Source organism: Alligator mississippiensis, chromosome 2 (assembly GCF_030867095.1).
Source record: "Alligator mississippiensis isolate rAllMis1 chromosome 2, rAllMis1, whole genome shotgun sequence".
In the NCBI taxonomy this organism is placed as follows: Eukaryota; Metazoa; Chordata; order Crocodylia; family Alligatoridae; genus Alligator; species Alligator mississippiensis.
Genome location: NC_081825.1, coordinates 200,757,688 through 200,770,733, shown reverse-complemented (window position 1 = coordinate 200,770,733; position 13,046 = coordinate 200,757,688). Strand labels below are relative to the sequence as shown.

The following is a 13,046-nucleotide window of genomic DNA, read 5'->3' as shown; positions in this document are numbered from 1 at the left end:
ATTTGCATATAAGCAAACCTCATTAAGCATATTGCCTATCATTAAACTGCGGCCAAAAGCAGCATGTGCTCAGTAATGGAAACCTACTATAAAAGTTGATTAAATACAGCCAGCACTGAGCACAACTATAAAACATATTATAGATTGTGCAAACATATTAATAGGAACCTACCACAAAGACAAGTTAATGTAGTACAGCTGAATAAGATAAAATGAAAAAGTGGCCATTGTGTGTAGTCCCCCTCAGCACTGCCTCTTCAAGTCATGGTGAGCCACTACACTGAATACATTTAGATTTCCTCTTCACTCCCACTCTCCCATTTCCAATGATTCCTGTTGCTTCACTAGCCTTAAGTGCTTGGCTAACATCACCGAACAAGACCCCAAACAGTTCACCCAGAACCTGTCAACCCTCTCTCAGCCTGTCTCATATGATTACTGTGGTCCTACCCTCCATGAGTAGAACTGGACCAGACTTCCCTGCATTTCATCTACATATACATTTCTGGAGGATCCCAGGACTCATGACAAGAACATGTGGCTAATTAGCAGGTGCGGGGAATGCTGGTCTGGAATATACATATATACAGAGCAGCACTCAGCTCTGGGGCCACCACCATGGCTTGAAACACTGTTGATTGCTGAAGTCAACCCAATGAACTATATGGCATATATTGAGCCTTTTGGCTTTAAACTAACATCATACATAGTTTGTACTGTATCTAAAGTAGGTTCAAAAGTGCTGCTAAAAAGTGTGTTTATAGAGTACCTAGGCTAAAACTTGCAGCACTTCCAAAAAAAGGTGAAATGTGTCAATTCCGAATAAACCAAGTCTTTGGGTACTTGTAGTAATTTGCTTATGTCGACTTCAAGGTCAACGTTTTCAAGTTTGCCCCTCCCTTCCATGTGCTCAGAGAAGAGCAGGGGCTGACAGTAAGGAGGGTGGGGAAGGGACTACAGGGAGAAGTGGAGATGACAGAAGGCAAAGCAGCTACCTGACCCCTCAGATTTATTTACCTGCAGTACCAGTGGAAAGGCAGTGGGACAAATTCAAAGGTAAATCTCCAATAACTAGATTCTATACCTGGAAAGTTATAACAAATTTTTAAATTTTCCAAATAAGGAATCTAATTATTAAGGGGGGAGGTCATCTTATATCTGAATAATAGGGATAAAAACATGACTGTAACTTTAAAAGAGTAGTTTCACATGTTCCTATTATAATAGAGGCACAGTCTCATTCCAGTTAAAGTTGCTGTTGACAATTATTATAAAGTATTGTCCCTAATTGAGTTTGTCAGAGGTACAAAAGTGAAACTCCTAATGCTACTCCGTATAAAAATATCTGACACGGAGACAGAAATAAGCATGAAAGTATATAATGAAGGAAATGTAGTAAAAATTCACCTGCCTGTTTTACTGTATTGTTATAAATGATACAGTACCTTGTAGGCTATTTCTACTGCTTCTTTCAGTGTCTTGTCCTTATGAACCTCTAACTTATTTTCCATCATTATTTGTTTTACAGGATGCATGCAGAACAATTTTATCTGTAAAGTAAAGCCATCAATTAAAAGAATAAATCAAATCTCTCACAAATTTACTTGCAATTAACATATTTTAAAACTGAAATGTGCTTATATGTTATTAACTCACCTTAAAACAACAAAATATAAAATATAAGGCTAATACTATTTCATCTAGAGAGGTTACTACAATAAAACAATAACTTTTCATTTTTTAACTTGTTTAAAATTCTGTGATTCAGCTGACTATACAATATTGTTACTTTGGCTTCCCATTCAAATACAAAAATGTGAGTTTAAAATTAATGCTAGCCATCTACTCTGTACCTGACTCAGACATATAGACCCTTAGTTGTAATGAGTTATTTGTAATAAAGCATATTATCTGTATTGCATAAGACTCATTGTGGTATAGCAGGCATTTGCAATATAGCTTTTAATCCTTTTAAATAGAAAATTATAGATCCACCGTTATGCAAACTGGAATTCTAACCTTGCAAGTATTGCGCTCAATTTCACGTTGCCTTTTTTCTTGCTCTTCTAACTCTCGTTCTTTTTGTACCAGTTGCTTAATGTGCTCTGGATATTCATGTGCTTCAAGGAATTCTATCAATAAAAGCAAATTGAAGGTAAATTCTGATTCGAACAATATACAGTATAATTTTAAGGCACTTTATGTACATTCTTTGCAACATCACCCTAGTAGTTTGACACAAACTTTCATTTCTTATTTTACTTTTTCATGAATCCACTCACTGTTCCTCTTTTAAGTGTAAATGGAGCTGAAGTCAACATGACTTTATTCTTGCACTGTACTCTAGCAATTCTAGCATGAAAAATTCTAATTTATTAGAAACTTCTAATTTATTTTCCATCATTATTTGTTTTACAGGAGGCATGCAGAACAATTTTATCTGTAATGTAATCTTGGTGTCATTGGCAAACTTGGCCAGTCCACTTCTGACACCAATGTCCACATCACTGATGAAAACGTTAAACAGTACAGGCCCTAGGACAGAGACTTGAGGGACCCCACTGGTGACTACGCACCAAGACAATTGGCTTCCCTCAACCACCACCCTCTGGGTCCTACCACAGAGCCAATTCCCCAACCAGTGGATCGTGGTGAGGTTGAGGCCGCAGTTAGCCAGTTTTGCCAAGAGGTGATCATGGGATACCAGATTGAAGGCTTTTTTAAAGTCAAGATATATGACATCAACCTCTTCCCCCATGTCCAGGTCATAGGTCACCTGGTCATAAAAGGAAATGAGACTGGTCAAGCAAGACCTACCCGCAACAAACCCATGCTGGGTATCCCTCAGGATATTGCCATCAGCTAGTCTGTTAAGGATGGCCTCTTTGATAATCTTTTCAAAGACCTGCCCCAGGATAGAGGTCAGGCTGGTGGGCCTATAGTTTGCCGGATCTACTTTCCTCCCTTTCTTGAGGATTGACACGACATTGGCCTTCTTCCACTCTTTGGGCACTTCACCAGAGCACCAGGAGTTCTCAAAGATCTGTGCCAGGGGCTGAGCTATGATGCTAGCCAGCTCCCTGAGTATCCTTGGGTGTAAACCATAAGGGCTGGCTAACTTGAAGGTATCCAGCCTGTCAAGGTGTTCCTTCATGAGGTCAGCTTCGATGGATGGCAAGGAATCTCCCTCACCTGGGTCTCCCTGACCCACAGTGGACAGGGGTGTCCCATGGGACTGATGAAAAACTGATGCAAAGTACCCATTTAGCAAGTTTGCTTTTTCACGGGCGTCGGTTGTCAGTTGTCCCATCTGGTTTAGCAGGGGTCCAATGTTGCCCTTGCTTTTCCTCTGGCTCTCCACATATCTAAAAAAGAACTTTTTATTGTCCTTGTATTTGTAGCTTGCTGGAGTTCCATCGCAGCCTTGGCTTTCCTGGTTTGCTCTCTGCAGGTCCGGACCAGAACAGAGTATTCCTCCTTGGCGGTGGTTCCAGTCCTCCATCCTTTGTAGGTCTTCCTTTTAAGACGCAAGAGGTCCACCAGTTCCCTGGAGAGCCAAGGCGGCTGCTGTGCTCTTTTGCTGCCTTTCCTCCGAGACAGGATAGACTTTGCTTGTGCATCCAGGATTGCTCCTTTGAGAAGCAACCACTCGTCCTGAACTCCCCTCCCCTTTAGGTTGTGGCCCTTTAGGGCCTTACTGACAAGCCTCCTTAGTTTGTCAAAGTCAGCTTTCCTGAAGCCAAGGACTTCTGTATTACTGACTGACTTGCCAGCTTTATGGCACATGGTGAAGGTGATCAGTTCGTAGTAGACTCCCACCATAGTATCCCCTGTGCCATGCCCTGTTCAGTATTATATAGTCTGAAGTCCCTTTTTGCCTCAATAAATTAAAAAAGGGCTCAAAATTCATAATACATATGTAAAATAAGCACAATTAAAGTAAGTTGATTGAAAATATTTTTTGCCTTTTACCATCACTTTTTACCACCAGTGTCTTTGATTGTTTACTCCTTCTCAGGGAAGTTTAATGGGCTGACTTAAAAAATTCACCCAGCAGGAAAAGGTCAAGACAATTAACCCATGATAACTGCTCACTTTCCATCTAAAATAGTCACCAATGATAGAATGCATTACATAAGACCTGATCATTAACAGGGTCTTGCATTCTATGGACACGATTTTACAGGCCCACACGTGTCCCCACTTTATCACCTAAACATGGCACCAAGGAATTAAACTCTATGTGCAGGTAAGTCACATATCCACAAATAGATGAGAATGCCTTTTGTGATACAGATACCCAACTTTGGTATTTTGGCCTCCTATGCTTTCATCCAGCCAGGAGCACCTTTTCATCTACAACTAGAGAAAAAGAGGCAACATCTTATCCTCTTTGACGAGGACTTTGCTGCAGCTATACATGGTTTAGGTCAATGATTCTCAACCAGGGTGCCATAGCACTCTGGGGTGCCATGAGATTCTCTTATGGAGACTGTTCAGTATTAGCACTGTTTGGTGTGCAAATTCATAGTTTCATAGTTGGTAGGGTCGGAAGGGACCTGAGCAGATCATCAAGTCCGACCCCCTGAAAAAGTACTGGGGTCAAACGACCCCAGCAAGGTGTTAGTCTAACCTCCTCTTAAAGACCCCCAGGGTAGGAGCCAGCACCACTTCGCTTGGAAGTTGGTTCCAGATCCTAGCTGCCCTGACAGCGAAGTAGCGCCTCCTGATGTCTAGTCTGAATCTACCCTCTGCCAGCTTGTGACCATTATTTCTAGTCACTCCTGGTAGTGCTCGGGGGAACAGGACTCCCCCAATGCCTGCTGGTCCCCCCTGACTAGTTTGTAACAGGCCACTAGACCCCCCCTCAGCCTTCTCTTGTGGAGGCTGAACAGGTTCAGGTCCCTTAGCCTCTCCTCGTAGGGCCTGCCCTGCTGCTCCCTGATCATGCAAGTGGCCCTCCTTTGAACCCTCTCAATGCTGTCCACATCTCTCCTGAAGTTTGGTGCCCAGAACTGGACGCAGTACTCCAACTGCAGCCTGACCAGTGCCTCATAGAGGGGGAGGATCACCTCCTTGGACCTGCTCGAGATCCATCTGTGGATGCATGACAAGGTGTGGTTGGCCTTCCTGACCACGTCCCCATGCTGTCGGCCCATGTTCATTTTGGCATCAATAATGATTCCAAAATCCTTTTCTGCCTCTGCACTGACAAGAAGGGAGTTCCCCAGCCTGTAGGTCTGCTGCTGGTTCTTCCTCCCCAGGTGCACCTTGCACTTGTCAGTGTTGAAACCCATCCTGTTCTCTTCTGCCCACCCCTGTAACCTGTCTAGGTCCAACTGCAGCCTATTTCTCCCTTCTAGCGTGCCCACATCCCCCCACATCTTATGTGTCATCAGCAAATTTGAATAGGGTGCTTTTTATCCCCTCGTCCAAGTCACTGATGAAGATGTTGAACAGTGCGGGTCCGAGGACCAAGCCCTGGGGGACCCCACTGCCCACATTCCTCCAGGTCGAAAATGACCCATCCACCACCATCTGGGTGCAGCCCTCCAGCCAATTAGCGACCCATTTGACTGTGTAGGTGTCGATGCCACAGTCTCCTAGTTTTTTTAATGAGAATGGGGTGAGAGAGAGTGTTGAAGGTCTTCCTGAAGTCCAAAAGGACTACGTCCACTGCTACCCCTGCATCTAAGGATTTGGTGACCTGGTCATAGAAGGCCACCAGGTTGGTCTGACGGGACCTGCCTCTAATGAACCCATGTTGGTTGCCCCTAAGCATAATCTCCCCTGCTGGCCCCTCGTGGACATGCGCCAGGATAATTCTCTCAAAAAGCTTACCCAGGACTGAGGTTAGACTAACTGGCCTACAGTTCCCTGGGTCCTCCTTCCTCCCTTTTTTGAAAATGGACACCACATTGGCCCTTTTGTAAATGCTGGCACGTAATTCACAAAGATCAATCCTGACTTTTCCCATAGGAATCCATATTGTCAAAAACATTCTGACCTGCTATGTTCTTTCCAAGTTCTCTATCATTTTTCTGTAGTCAAAAAAGGAGTGAAAACTCTGAGCTAGCATTTTCTGAGGGATGCCTTGGGTCTAAGGAGATTGACAACCACTGGTTTAGTCGCCTTGACATTGAGACCATTAGGAAATGGGAGTTAAGTAGGCAACTATAATTTGCATTGGGAAAAGAATGTAAGTCGGAGGTATATCAAACTAGCACACCAAAATCTGTACTGCCTGTCAAGTAAGCTTTCCAGGTAGAATTCAAAGTGCTGGTTTTAATTTATAACAGACAAAACGGTTCAGAACCTGGCTCCCAGCAAGAACACTTCTCTTCCCAATGTCATACTCCAAAAGCTGAGGTATAGGGCGTTTTTGTTTTAAGCTTTAATTTATATTATGTTCTGCAAAAAATATCCTTACACAGAGAGATGCAGGGGCTACCAAAATATACACGCAATAAAAGAAACCTGATTAAGTGAGAAGTTTTAGAACTAGCTTAGCCCATTTAAAAAATGTAGCCTAGGGGAATCGGGGTATTTGATCTACTAGTCATTAGGGAGAGAAAAAAGAAATATAGAGAGTATGGTTTTCTATGTATGGTGCAGGTATTTTTAATCCTCTGGTTATATTGGGGAGTGCCATTCACTGTACTTGATTTTTTTAAATTATATGTCAGGGCAGATACAGTTCAAGGTAGGTACTCAATTATGCTTTTATAAATAAATTAAAAAAAAATCACTAATATAAGTAGGGCTAAATTTAATGTTACTCAGAGTCCCTAAAGAACTTTAAATAGTCTTTAATAGTCTTAGGTGATCTTTCCTTGGTAGAAGTTGACACTAGATCTTTCTTTTAAAACAACCAGTTTGAAATAATAACCAAAATTAATCCATGTCCTATTCCCACTATTTCTATTCAGCTCTTTGAAAGATTCAATGTCATTCTGCCTGGTTTATCAGCATCATGTTGTGTGGATTATAAGGAAAAGCGGGGGGGGAACCCCAATATCAACTAATCTCAGTATAGTATCATTTTCCTACTGTTTGACAGTAGTTTAAAAACAAACTTTTCTTCTAGCAGAGCTTTTAGTTTTTGCTGCATCAGCTCCCCCTAGTGTTCTAGTACACATAAGGATTAAGTGAGAAGATACTACACTCCCTAATTCACTCCAAAGAATAATAATTTAGCATTCTAAACAACTCAGGTGCTCATTGCTAGTGCAGGAAAATAGGGGTTTTTTTATTATTACATAACACTTTCCAATACTGACACTATTTTTTACGTGTGTTTTATTCACTTACACTTTTTTTCCATTACTATATCTACTTTACATAAATACTGTGGTGGCCTCTTAAATGTCAAGCACCATAAATGTAGTCCACATTCTCATTTTGCCTAATATAATGTCCCCATTCCCACCCCCCAAAAAACCCCATTACTTCAGCTCATTTTAAAACCCAAATTCTTAACATACAGACCCATTTAGGTCTTCATTTACACTTAGCCTTCCTACCCAGTAGGGGGAAAAAAAACCCCAACCCCCCCTCAAACCAACACTGTTTTTAGTTGAGAACTATAAAATACACTTACTTGCATTTCTTGTTGAATCCTTCAGTCTATATATAAGCATGTACGCATTCGTGGAGCTAGTGGGGAAATTTTTTTTTTTTAAGAGCAGTCAGTATCTGACTTGGAAGTCATAGTCAAGTATTTTCATTAAAGTTCTTTTTAACAATATAGAACATTTGTGGTATCGTGCAATTATGTATTAACTCAGGGGTGGGCAAAATATGGCCTATGGGCTGGATGAGGCCTGCTAGGCAATTTCATTTGGCCCATGGGTGCCCACCAATTAACTGTACCCCACCCAGCCCACACGCCTCACTCCCACCCTTGAGGGCAGAAGGGCCCAGCCCAGCCAGCATGCACAGCTGCCAGGTAGGGCTGCTGCTGCCACTGCTGCAGCTGCTGAGGGACCTGCTTGGCTTCCGTAGCGCTCCTCCTTGTCTCCCTGCTGCAGCACGTAGGGAAGCAGAGGAGGGGAGGAAGGAGGAGGGGAGCTGCAGCTGGGCAGGGGCATGGAGTGCAAGGCTGGGGCCTGTGGGAGCATGGAATGTGTGCCCAGCGGGGGTGGCGAGAATGTGGAGCTCAGGTGGACAGTGTGTGGGCTACTCAGGTTGGTTAGAACATTCCAATATTGAAAAAAGAATGAACAATATTGTATTACAAACCTAGCAAAAGCACTGGAATAATAGCCTCTGCTTCCAGAGGATCCACCATATGTCTTTTTAATGTCTTCTTGGGTTATCTAGCAGAAAAAAACAATTTTGAAAACATTCATTACATAACAACCATCAACTTATACTTCCTACTTCAGGAAAACTGACTTATTGCTGTCAAACGATTCACATTTGTTTCTAAAAGGAGACTTGGCAAATAGCTGCATATCCAGTAGTGATTTGGATCTTGCTTTTATATCTGACACAAGTATAATTCTTAATTTTTTTAAAAGCGTCTTTCTTAACTGCATTATGTTGTAAGAAACTGGACATACATCTTGTCCCATATCTACACAAACTTCAACTTAATTAAATTCTTCTGTAATTTTATAACAGATTTTAAAAATGCAGAAGAAGGTTTCAAATGTTTCAAATCCGAGAAAGCAAATTTCCTGTTAGATAAGTGTTGAAAAGCCATGTTTTAGGAAACAACTGCAGGTGGGAATATGTAAATATCATACAGACTCTCAAAAAAGGAGCACAAACTTTCAATCAATACCTAGTCCAAATTTGATTTAATTTAAAATGGTGTCATAGCTGTACAGTTTTACAAAAACAGATTTCATGTTACTTCAAATTTTATGTAGTGTATACATATGAACTCCCCTTCTTCAGAGGTTCTCTATCATAGAAGCAGATGTAAGCAATAACAGTGCCATGTTAGAGCCCCTGAAACTAAGCCACAGGATAGAAAACAAGATTGGTCCAGTGAGACTCTCAAGATACCTAAAGACACTTGGAGGCTTTGGGAAGCTGCAGATACACCGATTTCCAGGATCAGATGCATTACCCTCCAGAACTGATAACAGTCAATAAATTTAACCTGTCCACTGAAGATTCTGATATTTATGCTTGTTTGCTTCTCACCTTTAAAAAAAAAATCCTGATTTTCCATAATGACAAAGACTGACAACACTATCACATCTTCAGTGAACTCTTAATTTAATTTAAATAACTTTCTCCCATTGGCATTTTGACAGGAAGAAAACACTAAAAGGGAGAAAGTGACATCCAGCAGCCTACGGGCATCATTTGAGAAGTATGGCTACTTAAGTTCATCTCAAGAGCTTATGCGTGAAAGCATAGCAGTCTGAGAGTTTTGCTGTCAGCTTCAGTGGAATCAGTATTTCACATCTTAGTTCTTCTGACAGTCAGAAACCATAACTTATAGCTGTAGAGGCCTTTAACATCTGAAGCCTTTCAGTAGGACGGTTAAGAAAGCAGGGAGCTTCCCTTATATAAGCAGAGGGGACACAAAGCTGACAGTGCTTGCACAATCACAGACTTAATTTCTTTTAAAACACTGCCCTATCCCTTAAATGTAACGTCTATTGACAGATGGGCACAACTATCACCTGAAGCTTTACAGGAAGGCTTCAGAACAAGAAATTTTCTCTTACATTCAGGAACAAAAAATAATGGAGCTTGAAGTATGTTAAATTCTCTTTAGAACTTAAATGTAGAGAAGAGGGAGGAGAGTAAGATAATGGAAGAGCAAGTTTAGGGTCATACACACACGCACACACATACGCACGTGCACACACACTTCTGATAACTAAGATAGTAATACGTCTTCCTACATACTGGTTTTACTCACATACCACACATTCCACCCAAATTCACCCTCCAGAAATGGTATGTATGTTTTAAGTGATGAAGAAAATTTCCAAGGTGGAATGGAGGCATTGAGACACTGGAATGGCTAAAGGACTCTACTCCCTTCTGCTGCAGGAGAGATGGAGTCCTGTCATCAACTTTAAAGTTTAATTCTGTCTCAGCCACTGCCCAAACAAAAAAAACCTGCATTTGGAGAACATAATTTATAAGTTCTTTTTTACATGCTCCAGCATATTTTCTCACTACCAATTTTTGAAATTCTTTCTGCGCAGCCATGTTTCAAGGCAGATTCCTTCATCAACTCCATCATCATTCAAACTCCGAGCTGACCAGCTGCAGCCAGAAGGTGAGTAGTGTTGACCATGGGACTTTGCCCTTCTTGTATACGGCCAGCATTCAGCCATTATGAACCCATGCTGTGGCAGGTAAGATTCTCTCTTCCTTATTCTGCCTTCCCGAAACAAGGTGCGTCTCTTATATGGGAGCATGCAAGAAAATATGGTACCATCTCACTGTGCTGCCAAACTAGGTAGTTTTGTCTCTTCCCATGTTCGTTAACATGCCAAACTTGTTGAGGAATAGCAAGAGTGCTTCCCATCAACTTACTGCATTACACTAACTGACAACTGTCCCTGATGCAGAGAGCTTTGCTTTGGGGAGCAGACAAACTGACATAGTGACCTTATGACCAGTAATGTAAAATGAGATCAAAACAAAGACCTGTAGCATGCTATCACAGAGAATTCACCAACATTATTTTCTTGTCTTTGGATTTGAATTACTACTTCCAAATGCAATACAAAAAGCAAAGAGAAAAAAAAAACTGAAAAGAAAAAACACAGGGAATCACATTATGATGTTTCTTATCTCAACAGGAAAACAGTAGCTCCTCACAAAATGGAGGCGTTAAACCTGTACTCTAAACTAATATTCACTGGAAATAGGTGGCTGGCTAATGTAAAAGCAGCAGCACATAACTGTATCTGAACTTTTTAAAAAACAAGTTTAAAAGCAAAGTTCAAGTTAATAAATTATACCCAAAACAAAATGGGGAGGAAATGATGAAAAGCTAATGTCAGGTGATAACAAATAAGCAGCTCAAAGTTTGTGCAACATCACTTCAAAACTAAAAATATGTAACCTCATTAAATACCATAAGCTCCCTTTTTCATTTGAGAACAAGGAAATGAAAATATTATTTTACCTTGCTAACGTGCTGATCGTTGAAGCTGTACCACTGATCATCACTAAAGGACTTTATACAGGCATAGTAATGGCCACCAGCAGCACTTCCCGAATGGACCATAACAGAAAAGAGTTCATACAACAAAGAATTCTGGGGAAGAAAGGAAGAAAAAGAAAAAGAAAAAAAAAATAAGTAAGAAAAATGGAGTTTGCAATATCATTCTAAGAAACTACTCAGAAAATTGTTTTAAGAACTATACAAACAGTTTCTTCTGTGTAAAGTTAACACTGTGCTGGTTACCAGCACACACCCTTAAAGAGATGGCCTTGATGATACTGCAAGATCCAGTCTTGGACAGATGCTTGGTCCAACCATCCCCCATCCTGACTATTACCAATCTGTCTTTGCCAATTGCAATCTCTCTCTCCAAAATCCCACTGCTAAGGCAATCTTTCTGATTTGCTGTTATGACTATATGAACCCCTCTCTCTCTACATACTTTTTGGGCTCCTCCTTTACTTCATGAAATGCCTGTTTTTTATCTTGCATTTAAGGTCTTTCACAGCTTTAAAATCCATGCTCTGTCAGCTCCAAGACACTACTGGACTATCAAGACCAATAAAAGATATGCCTTTGCTTACTGGTCATTAGCCTTTTGTCCATTTCCCTCTCACAAATCCACTCTTGCTTCCTCTTATTATGGATAAGAAGTTCTAACATAAAAGTACATAGGTATTACAAACTCCTCCTTGAAGCTTAAGCTTTAACTTATTTCTTCTTTGCTTCATACAACACACTACGAAACAATTATATAACTGTGCTGTGATTGATGTTCATTATAATAAAACAGAATTGTTTTACTTGTTGATTTTGTTGTTGTCTTCTATCATGTTAATATGAATTCTAACAAGGTTCTGATCTGAGTGGATCATCTGAGTACTACCATAGTATATGTAATTATAGCTTAATAAAATAATTTATGCAGGCTTCATTACTATGCAGAATGTTTATGTGGTGTTATTTGCTATTAGTTTATTAACTTATAAGTATTCATCACCATTCACCACTAGTTTACAAGCTGGTTGTGGATGCAATCCAAGCAGCAAACAACAGTTACATTTTGGAATTAAGTCGCAGTCCATACAAGACTAGTTACCATGTATAATCCAGCATGTACATGCACAAAATAAAGCATGAAGGCATATGTCATGACCCAAAGGGTATGATTTTGTGTGCGCTTCGGCACTGCAAAATTATTTCCCACCACATGGAGCTTTCTTTGCATGGTGGAATTCTCAGTTGCATAGAGAAAACCCCGGTGCAAAGGAGTTCCTGCCACTTGCATGCAAATTTGTGTCCCACTATTGGCTGTTTCTAAATTATTCCTATGTGGCGGCTAGCAATTGGCTCGCTAGCCATATAAAAGGTTAGAGCAGTTTCTGCCCAAGTTGGAGGACTTCACATCCATCTCATGAAGAACTCTAAGCGTGCTGTGGATCCTAACAAACTCCACGTGTGCCTTAGAGGATACAGGTGCCTGATCAACCTCTAGCCTCTCCCCGTCGCCGCACGATCCCTCGACGTATCCCACCCTGTGCGCTCGTGGAGAGTCACCTTTCGGACTCTCATTTCGGACGGTCCACAGAGCCTAGCAAACTCCGTGAGTGGTATCCAGAGCTCTGCTCGTGTTCGTTTTGTGGAGCCTAGCAAACTCCAAATGTGTGTTTTGTTTTTTTTTTAACTGCAACTCAAGAAAGTTTTCCTGCCTGCACCACGACCATCTACGGTGTAAGTAAAATATTCTTTAATCAACCTCTATGCACCAGTGCCTAATTCTAGTTCACCGTGCCGACCCTTTCCCCGGCCCACGTGCCTGGGCTGCTGGCCACAGCCCCTCGGCCCCGACAGCATACAACTATGCCTTATACCCAGACTGTACAAACTAGAAGGGAAT

General features: G+C 41.2%; 1 protein-coding gene across 8 annotated transcripts in view; it reads right to left on the bottom strand.

The window, feature by feature from the left end:
* USP47 (ubiquitin specific peptidase 47) overlaps positions 1 to 13,046 on the bottom strand; it is a 98,838-nt gene that overhangs the window by 22,786 nt on the left and 63,006 nt on the right. For all 8 annotated transcript variants that reach the window (XM_019476802.2, XM_019476804.2, XM_014602318.3 and 5 more), the window contains 5 exons: positions 11,111 to 11,242; positions 8,242 to 8,318; positions 7,601 to 7,656; positions 2,020 to 2,132; positions 1,446 to 1,550 (listed from right to left, as the gene is read on the bottom strand). In XM_019476802.2, the coding sequence (XP_019332347.1) occupies positions 1,446 to 1,550; positions 2,020 to 2,132; positions 7,601 to 7,656; positions 8,242 to 8,318; positions 11,111 to 11,242 (483 nt within the window). The remainder of the gene's footprint in view (positions 1 to 1,445; positions 1,551 to 2,019; positions 2,133 to 7,600; positions 7,657 to 8,241; positions 8,319 to 11,110; positions 11,243 to 13,046) is intronic.